Source organism: Pinus tabuliformis, chromosome 1_2 (genome assembly GCF_031772625.1).
Source record: "Pinus tabuliformis cultivar Carrire ecotype Pingquan chromosome 1_2, CPIR1, whole genome shotgun sequence".
In the NCBI taxonomy this organism is placed as follows: Eukaryota; Viridiplantae; Streptophyta; class Pinopsida; order Pinales; family Pinaceae; genus Pinus; species Pinus tabuliformis.
Window position 1 is genome coordinate 995,636,138 of NC_142298.1, and position 15,816 is coordinate 995,651,953.

General features: G+C 39.8%; 1 protein-coding gene across 1 annotated transcript in view; it reads left to right on the forward strand.

The window, feature by feature from the left end:
- Positions 1–15,816, forward strand: part of LOC149209415 (uncharacterized) — a 309,539-nt gene that overhangs the window by 1,796 nt on the left and 291,927 nt on the right. Inside the window, exon 2 of the mRNA XM_089396368.1 lies at positions 172–287. Within this exon, the coding sequence (XP_089252494.1) occupies positions 172–287 (116 nt within the window). The remainder of the gene's footprint in view (positions 1–171; positions 288–15,816) is intronic.

Here is a 15,816-nt window from a genome sequence, read left to right on the forward strand (position 1 = left end):
TTGCAAGTAATGCAAGATTTTGCTACTGGAAAGGAATATTGACTATTTTCCATGATCTTAATAATTCTGCTAGGATTTTGTCTTACAGCATCTAGTGAAAGGACGTATTCTTTTAGTTATAGATTTACATTCCTTTTAGACTCACAACAGGACAAACCTTTATGAATGCAGGTGCTAGGGCTGAAGATGATGTAAATATTATGGACTCACATGGATCGACTGAAATGGATTTACTTGTTGTAGGCCCTGGTGTACTTGGTCGATTAGTTGCAGAAAATTGGTTAAAGGTACTTTAATATTTTGAAATTCAAATGCATTTTTTCCATTATAATCAGTTCCCTTATTTGACAGTATGCTTTCCTGTTTTACTGATACAACTGAAACAATCCATGGAATTTTTGGAAAATGCTTTGCAAAAGAATTTGTAATTAGGGTTTTATGGGTCAAAGTAGAAGTCCCCAATCAATATAAGAGTAGATAAGATAAGATAATTTTATCAATGTCCAACGAATGACCACAGAATTGGGAGTCTAAGGCAACTACTCTATCAATGTTGAAAGCAGGGAATGATAAAAGACTAAGTGTCTAGTTAACAGCTAAATGTCTATCTAAGGGAACATATAAAATAAGGTGCAAGTACAAGAAAAATGCTAGAAACTGAAAAGTTTTGCCGCCGAATAGAAAAGAGGATTCAAGGCTTCTTGGAGTTGGGACTAATTGTCGAGGACAAGTGAGGGGACCCTGATACAAGGTACTTTTAAGTCATCAATCGCTGTGACAGCAGGTCAAAGTAGAAGTTCCTAATCAAAATAGGAGTAGATATAAATTATAATTAAAGTAATTTTATTAATGTCCGACTAATAGCCACACAACTGGTAGTTTGAAAGCAACTCCTTTATCAATGTTGAAAGCAGAGAAAGATAAAAGACTAAGTGTCTAGCTTCTAGCTAAGAGATATAAAACAAGGTGCAAGTGCAAGAATATGCTAGAAACTGAAAAGGTCTATGTTGAATGAAAGAGAGAATGGTAAGACCTCCTAGAGTTGGAAGTTGGAACTAGTTGGCGAGGATGAGTGAAGGAGCCCAAAATAGGCTCCTCATCAGATTCGTCGATAATTGTGATAGGTCCAATGTGTTGGCGGATGATATCTTTCAGAGAGTGCTTGGGGTTGAGAGGGTTTAGTTGCATGATTTTGTGGGTAGTGCAAGAGCAAGGAAGTTTAGCTCTCCAAACATCCAAGGTTGTGGGAAAAACTCCGGATGGAATCACAACTGCTCAAATAGATATGAATAATGCGATTGACGGGGGGAACCCCACATTGGGGCCCCTTGGAGTTGATTTGTCTGCTAGTTGGTGGTGTACACCCTATGTCTTGGAATGACAACTCTTCATGGGTTGTGAGCATAATTTTCTGATAGTAAGAGATGCCCAACTAGATGGAAGAGTAAGCACTGCAAACCATGAAATACTCTCTATCACTTGGTGTAATGTTGTTGGCCTCTATGGCAGTGAACTTGAATAAAGTTGGTTAGAGAAGTGGAAAATGTTGAAACCTGACATAAAACATTTGACATCAAGTATTTCTGAATTTAAATCCACAAATTAAATCCCTAGATAAACATAAAAGCATTAGTGAAATCCAACTATGTGATTTTATACATAGGAACTTAGGAATTATTGGATTGCAGATGCTACCCTTGTAGTTTTCTTTTATACCTCAACTTCTCTAGACAAGTAAACACCATAAACACTCCCATTCTCTTATATAACCTTCTTTTGTGAGGAGCTCGAATTATATACATCTAATTGTATTATATTACTGGGATACATAAAACATTCTATTACAAGAAACTAATCTAATATTCTAGTTGTCCAAAATTCCATGATCAGTGAAAATTCTCACTGTGCCATCTGTTCGGTGGCTCCACATTGCAATTCTCTTTTACACACTCTGCACTTCCTTTTATAGCCTATGACTAACCTGCACCTGTTTGTAGATTGTTGCCACACAATTTAGCAAGGGCCCTGTTGTCGCCCAAATCGTACAGGAGAATGCGACATCGCTAAGGGTAGGGGGTGTCACTCTGATCCCTACCCTCTCCGTTTAAGTTGTCTCCTAATTGCAAACTAAGGAGGGCAATCCCTATGAATGAAGAGATGAACTACTTGTTGGAAACCAACAAGTGAAAGAGACACAACTGAATGACCTAGCAACTTGGTTTAGATTAAAGACAAGTATAATTATTTAAGCATCACCTAATTAGATTTATTGAAATTATCAGTTACAGACCAGTGCCTTAGCAGTCAATTTACTTGCACAATATGAATTAAAATTCCAAGTTACCAGATGAACAGTTGCTGCAATATGCAAATCTATCCTAAATGAAGTGCAAGACCTAGATCTAAGTGAAATGCAAGATCTTGGTAGATTTTAGTTAAATGCCCTATCTAGGTGAATCCTTACTCTCAATTGTTTTGAAGTTAGTCTCAAATGCAGGTTGTAGAGAGAAGTCCAAAGGAAGAAGGCTAAGGCCTCATTAGTGATACCTCTCGTGGAGTTCTAACAACCCAAGTGCCTCCATTTCTACAAGGGATTGCTTGCAAAAGAATTGCAAGGTCACTTGTGTTAACCACGAATGAGGGTCTAAACTTTGCAAGTTGGGTGAGAAAGGTTGTCCTATCTTCTTACAACCAAGCTTATGCTCGGAGGTTTATTTTATTAATGCACTTCTAAATTTAGAATGAAATGCAAAATGTGAGTGAACACTTCAATAAGATTACTAATCTGATCAAGTACTTCAAATTAATTTGATTCACACACTTAAATATGGGAGCAGTTAGGTGAAACACTTAAGTATTTATCCCAAATGAAGCAACATGGAATAAAAGAGAGATCACAATTGGCAAAAGATTGATAGGTCTTGTTATCATTTATGATCACAATAACACTTAAAGAGCCAAGATTAGCTAACAATTCCAAGAGCTTATATTTGTGAATAGAAATATTAGGCAATCAAGGTTTACCACGAGAAACACTTATACAATTAGCAATAGGAACTTGAAATCACAATGCTTCAAGATATGATGCCCAATTTGAATTACGCCACTAACACAATGCTCATCAAAGATATTCAATGATTATAAATGACAAGTTATGCTATGAGCTCAATAATAATGATATCCACCACAATGATTACCCTTCTTGAAACAATGAAACCAATGCTTATTATGGGAGCACGATTATCTTGAAAAAAGGTTACCAACAGTGATTTCCCAATGTTTGATTAGATGCAAGGAGAACAAGATCAAAACATTCAAGGGATCTTTTTATCACTTCAAAGATAAACAAGATTTCTCAATAGCAATTACTTAACACCTCACCATTAGCTTAGAAAGACTTAGAGATGAGTTTTTATGAGTGTCAAGCCTGTTACCGCTCAAACAAGCAGGGGTCCTAAGAGGGGATCCTATAGAGAAACTACTAGGTCAAGTGGCAACAATGGACCGATAACCCACTGTCACCTTAGCTAAAGCTCCCTGCTCTTTATCGACTTTGACAGATGGGAGGAGTCCTAGTATGAGAGGAATCACTAGGAATAATAGATCAACTATGGGATGAAAGGTGATTCCTAAAGCCTTTTCACAAGAGAGGCTTTGGCTTCGCTTGCTATAAAAGCAAGATAGATGGCTCTCTTAGAAGGGCTATGAGGACACTTAGACCTAGGTTTGGGAACTAATACTTGGCAAGTTGTATCCTAGGCATAAGAATCCTAAAGAAATAATTGTTTCTATGTAATCCTCGTGGAATTGGGGTCGCAAAGTTGTGGGACCACAAAGAACCCAAGTGGGCCCCAATTAGGTCAAGGGCGTGGAGTTGATCAATAATAGAGGGGCTTGACAAGGCTAGGGAGCAAAATAGGATCAAAGGAATAATTTTTCTTTTGAAATTAAAATGCAATGATCCAAATGAGGACACAAACCCAAAGCCACCCAGGGAGAGGATTGATCCTTGAGCTAGGACTTGCAATATCTTGGGATTCCATTGTCAGATTGAGCTCAAACTTGGAGGACCCCTTGAGAAGACCCCAACACTGTTGTGGACCAATTTTCAAGGGTGTTTGATGGCTACAAAAGATTTTACTTGATGCCCTAGGAGTCCTTCTAGGGTTAGGCCTAGAATTGGGATTGATGAAGATAAGAGAGGTTATTTTGACCACCAAAGGGATTCGAGGATCAATACCTTGCTTCTTGGGCTTAATGGAGTCAAAATACACCTAGATTGAAAGATTTTTTTTTATGATAAGGAGCCCTAATTGACCTTCGCTAGCCTTTCCAAGTGTAGCAACTAGGTTATTAGGGATTTATACTTCAAATTTGCAAAGGAGATCAAGTTTCGAGGTCTTTCAAACTATGAGGTGCCTCTAGGAACATTTACCCACTCCCTCAAAGAGCAATGCATGCATTAAATCACTTATTCGAGTTTTCAAGAATAATTTCGCATTATTTTAGCCCATACAAGAATAATGATAACAATACCATGCATTAGACAGGTAAGATAACAAGAATAACATAAATTTCACTTACAAGAGAGAGAGTATATCCATTCATCAACTTCGTATTAGAAAGAAGCTCTAAAGACAATAGTGAAAATCCAAACATCATAGTGCATCAAGAATCTTTAAAAATTTCGTCCATGAAAGCAAGTGTGAAAATCTCTCAAGAGATACTAGTGCAATCCAAGTGATGATGAGAGGAATGAATGAGCTTCTCATCTATTTATACAATCCACAGGGGAGTTCAGATAGCCTAAATGGCCTAATCAAGCCCCAAATAATAAAATAATGTACAATAGTAACATGACTTGGTGACAAGCCCACCAAGATAGCTCAATAATACAAAGATGAAGCCTCTCAAGAGGGAAAATAGTAGATATAATGAGTCGTTGGGCCATTGAGGAGCCTTGGTGGAGTCCAAAGTGTGCCAATGTGAGAGAATAGGCTCCAAACATAGGGATCAAGGGGGTGGCCCCTTGATACTCAAGCAAATCCAATGTGGTGTCCCCAAGTGGGTGTGGGGGCACAATGACATCCTCATGGGTCTCCAGGTGGATCGATAATGCCTGTATACCATCTGTAAGGGCTAGAATGATGATATAAGTGCTCCCTATATTTCCCATGGTGAGATATATCCTCATTGCAGCCCTGGAACATCTGCCAAGTGTATGGTGCAACTTTGAAGCCGACTGGGCAGGGTGGTCTAGGTGCATCATCCTCATCCCAAAAGGTGGAACACGAGCGATCAATGAACTGTGCTGAAAGATCCATGAAGTGGCAATCTGCTCTCTACTATGGTGGAGGCCCATGGCTTTCAACGTTCCCCCTACAAGTGCCAATATGGCCCTCCAGAGGGCTTGGACCCTGTATAGGGAGACCAAATCCCAAATGGAGACCCACCTGCAATCCTGTATAAGATCCAATATGTCCCCTTGCCTTCTAGTACAACAAATCATTAGAGTAATCAAGTAAAAGAGCTTACAAATCATGGAATCAAATGGACACTTCATGGTGGCATGCCCTTCCACAATGGGATTTAGCATGTACAGGTGTCTCCAAGCTCAATAATGGGGTTAACCAAGGACTCTATTAAGTGGTTTCTACCTCTAAAGGGGGTGACATGTCCATGGTACATCCATCAATTGGTAGGTAGCATGTGATATAATGGTGGAACAAAATGGGGCATCAGGGGAAGGCTCCATGCCTCATGCTATACTACAACGGTAGCCATAATAAGGGAAGCCCACACTTGGGTGTATGAATGTAGGAGGGAACAATCGTGGTACATGAGTTATCCCGACCTTTGTTTTTCCACCCTTCTTCATATGCCTTTTGCCTTTTATTTATTTTCTTTTATAAGTGCTCAAGACTTCATGGGATGAGAGCATGATGTGTGGGATATAGTAGTGATTATTGGGTAGTCCCTTAAGGTGGGGCGGTTCATCGCCCACCAGGGGTTGGGGCAATCATGGGTTCCTTAATGATGAAAGTGGTCAATATGAGGGACCCTAGGTTCTAGGGTGATGACCGTGATGATAGGGTTAGAGCTCATGTTTGGCTTTTGCCCACGTGCTAAATGTGTATGTCTCGACCATCTTTTGCATTTTATGGTACATTTCTGGTTGAGAGTGGCAAAATTATGCTTTTTCTTTTCCTTTTAGCTGCATTAACCTCCAGGGCATCGTTTCAAGCCGCACCCAAGGTGTGGATAAAGGGAGCGGTAGGCTAACTCCGTGTGGACCCAATAGACAAATGTGGATCCGAATGGAAAATATGGTGAATGGAGTTATAATGAGTGGGGGGGGGTTGATGTATGTGGTGCTGGGAAGTGGGATCACGCAAGCAAAATCGAGATTTCCCATGTAGTGTTAGCCCTAAAGATAATAGTTAGTAAAGGAGATCTCACAGGACTAGGATACAAGGCTAACCATCAAATCGGGCAAATGATACAAGAGTACAGACCTAGCCCACTCATTCCGCCAAATCCCCCTGTTGTAACATGATTAGTTTTGATTATTTAAATTTGTTGATATAATAGGTTTTAGTAGTTTAGAAATAATAAATGGGTCTGCAAGAGTAAATGTGTCCTAAAAATGTAAATTTAAGTCTCATTAGCTGGTTGATTTAGTTAATCATGCATTTTGTTAATTTTCGGTATGTTCTATGCTTCGAGCAATTTAATTCAATTTTCACAGTTAGCTCCATATCTTTTCCAGATTAGCAATCACATCAGCATTAAAGTAAACTGCAGATAGAAAATAAACATAAATCGCAGAAGACAAGGCAAGACAAGAGGACACAAGATGTGGCGCTAGCCAGGGACAAACCCTAATGTGGGGAAACCCTTGATCAATTCTTCTTATATGTTCTTCAATAGTTCAGCAGAGAGAGAGAGATAGTACGTTTACAACAGAAGTCAACACTTTGACTTATCTAGATAAGAGCATAGATCATCTCTAAGAAGATGATACATGAGATCAGTTGAAGACATGTTGCTTCAACTAATTCTCCAAGGTGACTCCTTCACCTATCGTTGTGTTGCATTTCGTCATCATGCTGCACCTCACTGCGCTGCACCATGCTGCACCCATCATCACTATGCTGCATCTCATCATGTTTCATTAATCATGACTGTACCCATCATTGTACTGCATAATGCGCCATTGTTGCACCATGTTGCCATCCTGACCTATGTGTTGGCTGCACCTTGCTTGTTGTTGTCCCTTGCTTGCTTGTTGTCCCTAGCATGCTTGTTTTCCTTAGCATGCTTGTTGTTGCATGCTAGTTGTCCCTTGCATGCTAGCTATAACATTGCATGCTTGGTGTATTTGCTGCTAAGTACCATACCACTGTCCCAGTGTTAGTTAGCTGTCCCTTGCATGCTGCTCTCCTTCAGACACAGATGCTCTGGCTGTTTCGGCAGTTCTCGGCAGTTCCGACAGTTCTGGCTGTTCCCTGCAGTTCCGGCAGTTCCAACAGTTCCGACTTTTCTGGGAGTTCAGTAGCTTCGACATTTCCGACTTTTCCGGCTTTTCTGGTAGTTCCGGATTTACCGGCATTTCCGGCTTTTCTAGCTTTTCTGACAGTTTTGGATTTTTCGGTTTTTCCGGATTTTTCGGCTTTTCCGTCTTTTCCGGCTTTTTCGACAGTTCCGGCTTTTCCGGCTTTTCTGGTAGTTCCGGCTTTTTCGACATTTTCGGCTTTTCTGGCTTTTCCGGCAGTTTTGGCTTTTCCGACTTTTTTGGCAGTTTCGGTTTTTTCGGCATTTCTGGCTTTTCCGACATTTCTGGCTTTTCCCGCAGTTCTGGCTTTTCCGGCTTTTTCGGCGTTTCCGGCAGTTCCGGCTTTTCCGACAGTTCTGACTTTTTGCCCTCTGGATCAAGGCAACGTTATTCCTTAGGATCTCTCCTCCTACTAAAACCCAAAGACAAGTAGAGAGAGGAAGAGATCCCAAGTGTGTTGAAATGACTTGAAGGCCACCTCTATTTATACTAAAACGTTGAGCACATGTCGGGTTTATTTGGTTGCTGGCCGACCTTAACGAATTGTCTTATAATGCAAATAAATTCATAACTCCATGAATACTTATTGGAATCGGATGATCTTTAGATCAATCCTACACCTCTCGATGAGAGGGATCTAAGAAAAATATTAGTTGCCATAAATAAGATGACCCACATGGAGTTTGTCCCTAGTTGCCAATTTTTACACTCCCTCTCAACTAGGGAGAACTCCATCTGTAGATCCATATGTCCGACTGTACTATCTCTGCCCTTAGTGCCCTGCACTGCTTTGCTCTGCTCTGATCTGTTGAGCTCTGCTGAACCATGAAGAAGAAGAATTGATCGAGAATGTCTCATACCATTCTCTACCGACCCGAAGTCAGTTTCATCTGAAGAGAGTGTGTCACATCACTCTTATTGACCCGAAGTTAGTTTTATTGATCCCAGATCAATATCACAAGAGAGTGTCTCAAACCACTCATACTGATCCCAGATCAATGTCACAAGAGAGTGTCTCAAACCACTCATACCGATCCTAGATCAATTTCATTGATCCCAGATCAATGGAGGTCATCCTAGCATAGGGAGTATGGTAGATATAGCGATGTTTTCGTCGATAGTACTACTATGGTCCCTATCCTCATTTCCCTTCTCATTGATCAGATGAGAGGTACTTCCCATGAGTCCCAGACTGCATGGGTAGGATGCCTCGACAGGAGAACTAATCATCTTGTCCACAGGAGAACGAATCATCCTGTCAGTAGATGCCACAGAGAACTAATCATCCTGGCCCATAGGAGAACTAATCATCCTATTCCACAGTTGCCTCGGAGAACAAATCATCCTGGCCCACAGGAGAACTAATCATCCTGTTCCATAGTCGCCATGGAGAACAAATCATCCTGGCTCACAAGAGAACTAATCATCCTGTTCCACAGTTGCCATGGGAGAACTAATCATCCCGGCCCACAGAAGAACTAATCATCCTGTTCATAGCGCACCACCAGGGGAGGGTGAGTTGCCTTGTGGTCGTATGTTGCTCTAGTAAGTACCCCAAGCCCCCCAGAGCTCCTAGAGCTCAATGCATGCAACATGCAGGACCCTTATAAGAAGGTATCTCAACGACTCCAGATCGTTCGGGAAAGTCACAGATTTGACCTTTCCCCGGGGCTTTGACAAAATGTCTGCAACCTGTACATCAGTCTCAATGCGATGGAGCCTCTTTGTTCATCGATTTACCATATCGCAAATAAGGCAGTATTTGATGTCTATCTGCTGGAGCAATCATCGAATACGGGATTCCTCAATAATCGAATCCCCCCTCTAGTTGTCACAGAGAATCACAGTGGTATTCATCATGTGTACAAACAACTCACTTAAGAGCTTCTGCAACCATGGAGCTTCACATGAGATCATACTCGTAGCTATATATTCAGTCTTGGCGATGCTTATAGCAACTGACTTCTACTTCCTGTTTATCCATGATATCGAAGCAGAATCCAAAGAGAACCAGCATTGAGAAGCGCTCTAGTGATCCTCCACACTGCTTGCCCAGTCAGCGTTCGAATAATCATGCAGTTTCATATTTCCGACAATGTATCTCAGTCCATGAGAGATTGTGCCCCGAAGATATCTCAGAAGATTCTTGGCACCAATCCAGTGAGGCTCAACCAAATATGAGCTCACCATGCTAACTGTAAAACATATGTCTGGACGGAAGTTCACCATGAACATCAATGCGAATGAGTTTATGAAACTCAGAGGCATTTCCCAAATCTGGTCCGACATCACTACCATATAACTTCTGAAAGTTAAGATCCTCAAGGTAGTCACAGGCTTGCAGAGTATCATTCCACTTCTGGAATCCAACTCCCTCTTACTTCTGCAAATGAGAGGGTTTGCACCTGTCAAAAATAGGTCGTCCTCATAAGGTGCCGATATGAGAGGTCTATCATCCACAACCTTCGGGTAATGGTTTGGGTCGGTTTCACTCCTGGTGAATCTCAGCTTCATCAGACAGCTATCAATCCTCTCATACTACACCCGGGGTGTTTTGCTTCAAGCCATAAAGGGCTTTCTTCCACCTGTATACATGAGATTCCCGATCATGAATCTCAAACTCCTTGGGTTGTTCCAAACCTGTGGACCTGCTGCATGAGGGGAATGGTCCCCTTATAAGATTTTCCTTCGGTACATCTTAGACATGTACCTTCATGCTCTACTTGAATTCAGATATCCCTATCACCATTTGACTCACATCAGGTAGGGCCCCATACGTAGACCTCCGGTGTTATAGATGCGATATGTCAATTGAAATTTGACATGATCCCCAACGGACCATCCTGCAACTTGATACAAATTGCCAACCCTGAACCCATGAGAAAAAGCATCTTTGAAAATTATATTTTTTAACACGTACCTTTACATCGATGAATGCCACCCTGAAACCTTTGACTTCCATTTCCGAGATGGACACCAGGTTCTTCTTGCGATCAAGGACATAAAAGATATTCTGTAAATGAATCGAGTTACCCCTATTCAATTGAGAGTTAACATTCCTTACACCCTTTTTGGTATAGGTGGCATCGACTCCAAGTATAATCCCACGCTTGTTTCCATCTCTACTAAATTAGAGAGTGCACCCATCTATCTAATGAAGTGCCTTGAAGCACTACAATATATAAGCTAGATTCCCAAAGAATCTGAAGGAGAGGGCCAATACAAGATAACGCTTCTTTATCTTATCAGAAACAACATTTGATTCTTCATACTTGGGGTTCCTTGCTTTCTATGAAGAGTCGGCCATTTCCTTGATGACCTGCATTACATGTCATTCCTTTGATCATTGAAGATGTCCCTGGAATGATTGTTATCATCATCAAGTGATGTGTCCCTGCCATTCGGACACTCCTTCGCATAATGGCTGAACTAGTTATCTGCCTTTCCTTCCACCCTAAGATCCGGTCTTCCAATGAAGTGATCTTTAGGTAAGCCATATTCCGCTGCGCCATTCTGATAATATTCTCTGCTTCGACTTCACCCTTGGTGAATTTGAAGAGGGATGAGGAATCCACTGATCCTTTTGTCCTTTCCCAACTGTCTTCAGTGATTGCTCTTTCACTCTTGCTTGGGCATTGTGTACACTTCAACTCTGATACCATGTTAATTTTAGGTATGTTCTATGCTTAGAGCAATTTATTTCAATTTTCACAGTTAGCTCCATATCTTTTCCAGATTAGCAATCACATCAGCATTAAAGTAAGCTGCAGATAGAACATAAACATAAATTGCAGAAGACAAGCTAAGACAAGAGAACACAAGATGTGGCGCTAGCCGGGGACAAACCCCAGAAACCCTTGATCAATTCTTCTTATATGTTCTTCAATACTTCAGCAGAGAGAGAGAGAGAGAGTACGTTTACGACAGAAGTCAACACTTTGACTTATCTAGATATGAGCATAGATCATCTCGAAGAAGATGATACATGAGATCAGTTGAAGACATGTTGCTTCAACTAATTCTCCAAGGTTTACTCCTTCACCTATCGTTGTGCTGCATTTCATCATCATGCTGCACCTCACTGCGCTGCACCATGTTGCACCCATCATCACTATGTTGCATCTCATCACGCTTCATTAATCATGATTGTACCCATCACTATACTGTATTATGTGCCATTGCTGCACCATGTTGCCATCCTGATCTATGTGTTGGCTGCACCTTGCTTTCTTGTTGTCCCTTGCTTGCTTGTTGTCCCTAGCATGCTTGTTGTCCTTAGCATGCTTGTTGTTGCATGCTAGTTGTCCCTTGCATGCTAGCTGTAACATTGCATGCTTGGTGTATTTGCTGCTAAGTACCATACAACTGTCCCAATGTTAGTTAGCTGTCCCTTACATGCTGCTCTCCTTCAGAGACAAATGCTCCGGCTATTTCGGCAGTTCTCGGTAGTTCTGGAAGTTTCGGCTGTTCCCGGCAGTTCCGGCTTTTCTGGCAGTTTCGACATTTCTAGCTTTTCTGGCAGTTCCGGATTTTTCGGCATTTCTGGCTTTTCCGATAGTTCCGGGTTTTCTCGGTTTTCTGGTTTTTCCGGCTTTTCTGGCAGTTCCGGCTTTTCCGGCAGTTCCGGGTTTTCTATCATTTTCGGCATTTCTGACATTTCCTGCTTTTCTGGAAGTTTTGGATTTTCCTGCAGTTCTAGATTTTTCGGCAGTTCCGGCTTTTTCGGCAGTTCAAGCTTTTCCAGTAGTTACAGCTTTCTGCCCTTTGGATTAGGGCAACATTATTCCTTAGGATCTCTCCTCCTACTAAAACCCAAAGACAAGTAGAGAGAGGAAGAGATCTCAAGTGTGTTGAAATGACTTGAAGGCCACTTCTATTTATACTAAAACGTTGAGCACATGTGGGGTTTATTTGGTTGCTGGCCGACCTTGACGAATTGTCTTATAACGCAAATAAATTCATAACTCCATGAATACTTATTGGAATCGGATGATTTTTAGATCAATCCTACACCTCTCGATGAGAGGGATCCAAGAAAAATATCAGCTGCCATAAATAAAATGACCCACATGGAGTTTGGCCCTAATTGCCAATTTTAACACATTTAAACATGATTACATGATGTAATAAAGTAAATTAAAACATGGTTTACAAACATATGAGAACAAATTTTAAAAAACTAAAAGAGGTTTTTGTTTCTAACATTGTCATGTACAAAAACCTCTCTCAGGTTTGTAACAGGTATTATGGTTTGGGAGATACAAATGCATCTTTGAAGGCATGTTTTCCAGAAATTCCCTGTTTTTGTCACCTTTTTGCAAAGGATATTGTGACTCAACAAAGATGAATATTTGGAAACTGGAAGAGGTTTCGGTTCATAAGATTCCACAATAGAAAAGCCTATCTCACTTTTCATACAGGTGTCAGGGGTTGGGAGATACACTCTCATCATGTTTAGCCTATTTTTTCGACTATGCAATGCCTTGTTTAAGCCACCTTTTTACAGAAACTATTGTGGATAATCAGAGATGTATATTGGGAAATTGGAGGAGGTTTTTCTTCCTATGATACTATACTACAAAAACCTCTCTGAGTTTTCACACAGCTAGCTCGGATTGAGATATTCGAAGGGATGACTAGACCCTATTTTTCAGAAATTCGAGAGGAAAAAGCTCAGAGTCAATTAGTGACTTGGAGGCCATCTCATCAAATATGAGTTGCAATCAAATTCGAATTTCTCTTCATTATCAACAGAAATCCTCAAGGATAGTACAATAACTCTTCAAATAGTTTTAGTTAACTTTATTTGTGTTCTATTTTTGTAACACAATTTTGAGATATTTGTAGTAGCTCTTGATATTTTTATCAAGATATTTTGTGAGGAAATTGTATAAATACTTCATAAATTGAAGTAATATGGGTGGGCTTTTGATGCCAAGGCTCTCCAATTTGTAATAGCTTCTATTATAGGATTTCTAATGAAGGGCTTCCGACTCCAGTTTGACAGAATTTTGTGTTTTCTAGTATGTCTTTCTAGTGTTTCATATCTTATTTCTACACATGTTCAAAGCATTTATAGGAAGGCTTGGGTAAGTGTAGATTGAGTATCAATTTATTCTTAAATCCCCTGCAAAATCATAACCTTTAGAAAGAGATTGCCTTTTGGACTGTTTGTCCAAGATAACTCCTCTTTGACTGACTTTTGCTTTATGCCTTCTGATTGGGTAAGTGTAGATTGAGTATCAATTTATTCTTAATTCCCCCGCAAAATCATAACCTTTAGAAAGAGATTGCCTTATTGGACTGTTTGTCCAAGATAACTCCTCTTTGACTGGTTTTTGCTTTATGCCTTCTGCTATAGAATAAATTGATACTCAATCTACACTTACCCAAGCCTTCCTATAAATGCTTTGAACATGTGTAGAAATAAGATATGAAACACTAGAAAGACATACTAGAAAACACAAAATTCTGTCAAGCTGGAGTCGGAAGCCCTTCATTAGAAATCCTATAATAGAAGCTATTACAAATTGGAGAGCCTTGGCATCAAAAGCCCACCCATATTACTTCAATTGATGAAGTATTTATACAATTTCCTCACAAAATATCTTGATAAAAATATCAAGAGCTATTACAAATATCTGAAAACTGTGTTACAAAAATAGAACACAAATAAAGGTAACTAAAACTATTTGAAGAGTTATTGTACTATCCTTGAGGATTTTTGTTGATCATGAAGAGAAATTCGAATTTGATTGCAACTCATATTTGATGAGGGGGCCTCTAAGTCACTAACTGTCTTTTAGCTTTTTCCTCCTGAATTTATGAAAAATAAGGTCCAGTCATCCCTTCGAATATCTCAATCTGAGTTAGTTGTGTGAAAACTGAGAGAGGTTTTTGTAGTATAGTATCTTAGGAACAAAAACCTCCTCCAATTTCCCAATATTCATCTCTGATTATCCACAATAGTTTCTGCAAAAAGGTGGCTTAAACAGGACATTGCATAGTCGGAAAAATAGGCTAAACATGATGAGAGTGTATCTCCCAACCCCTGACACCTGTATGAAAAGTGAGATAGGCTTTTGTATTGTGGAATCTTATGAACCAAAACCTATTCCAGTTTCCAAATATTCATCTTTGTTTAGTCATAATATTCTCTGCAAAAATGTGACAAAAACAGGAAATTTCTGAAAAACATGCCTTCAAAGATGCATTTGTATCTCCCAAACCATAATACCTGTTACAAATCTTAGAGAGGTTTTTGTACATGATGATGTTCGAAACAAAAACCTCTTTTAGTTTTAGAAAATTTGTTCTCATCTGTTTGTAAATCATGTTTTAATTTACTTTATTACATCATTTAATCATGTTTAAATGCATGATTAACTAAATCAACCAGCTAATGAGACTTAAATTTACATTTTGAGGGCGCATTTACTCTTGCAGACCCATTTATTATTTCTAAACTACTAAAACCTATTATATCAACAAATTTAAATTATCAAAACTAATCATGTTACAACATCGACTCCAATGGGGACTGCTTCCCTCCGTGGGATGCAGAGAACTAGTAGACCAATTGCCTTTAGTGTTGGGCATGGAGTCATACCATAAAACCATCAACCATGGATTTGCCATCTTATGTAGAAATATAACCAATCACCATGGATTAGTGTTTTCATTTGAATATTCTGCTACTGCACATTGCAATCTACAACTGTAAAATGCAACCATATATCTGCACTAATTCGAATACTCTTTCATACTGAAATCTGAAAACTGAAAATTTCTAGGGATTGAAAATATAAGCTGATCTATCATATTCTTTTCAAATCACACCACTCATAAACAACGAACACATTGATCTACTACATACTGAAACTCAGAATATCTATTCAATCCCACACCTCTATCTAACTGAACTGGAAAATTTTACACTGTTAGGTGTAATCTCCTTTCAAATGTAACCAAGTGCGGAGTGGATTTATTGACAAACCACGTTGCCAATAGCTGAAAATTTGAAGAATATATACAATATGAACATAAAATCCCATGGAAAACTTATACTCACAGGTGTACTTTAAAAGCTGCATCCTCTGTAGACATTTTAGATTTCTGACCATGGCTGAGAGGGAAAGACATATACTGCTGATTGCAAGTATCAACGAACCTTGCATAGCAGTAAGGGCAGCTGAAATTTCGAAACAGTGGGATCGGTTACCTAGTGGAATCGCCATATGACAAAGTGGAGCTGCCAAGTG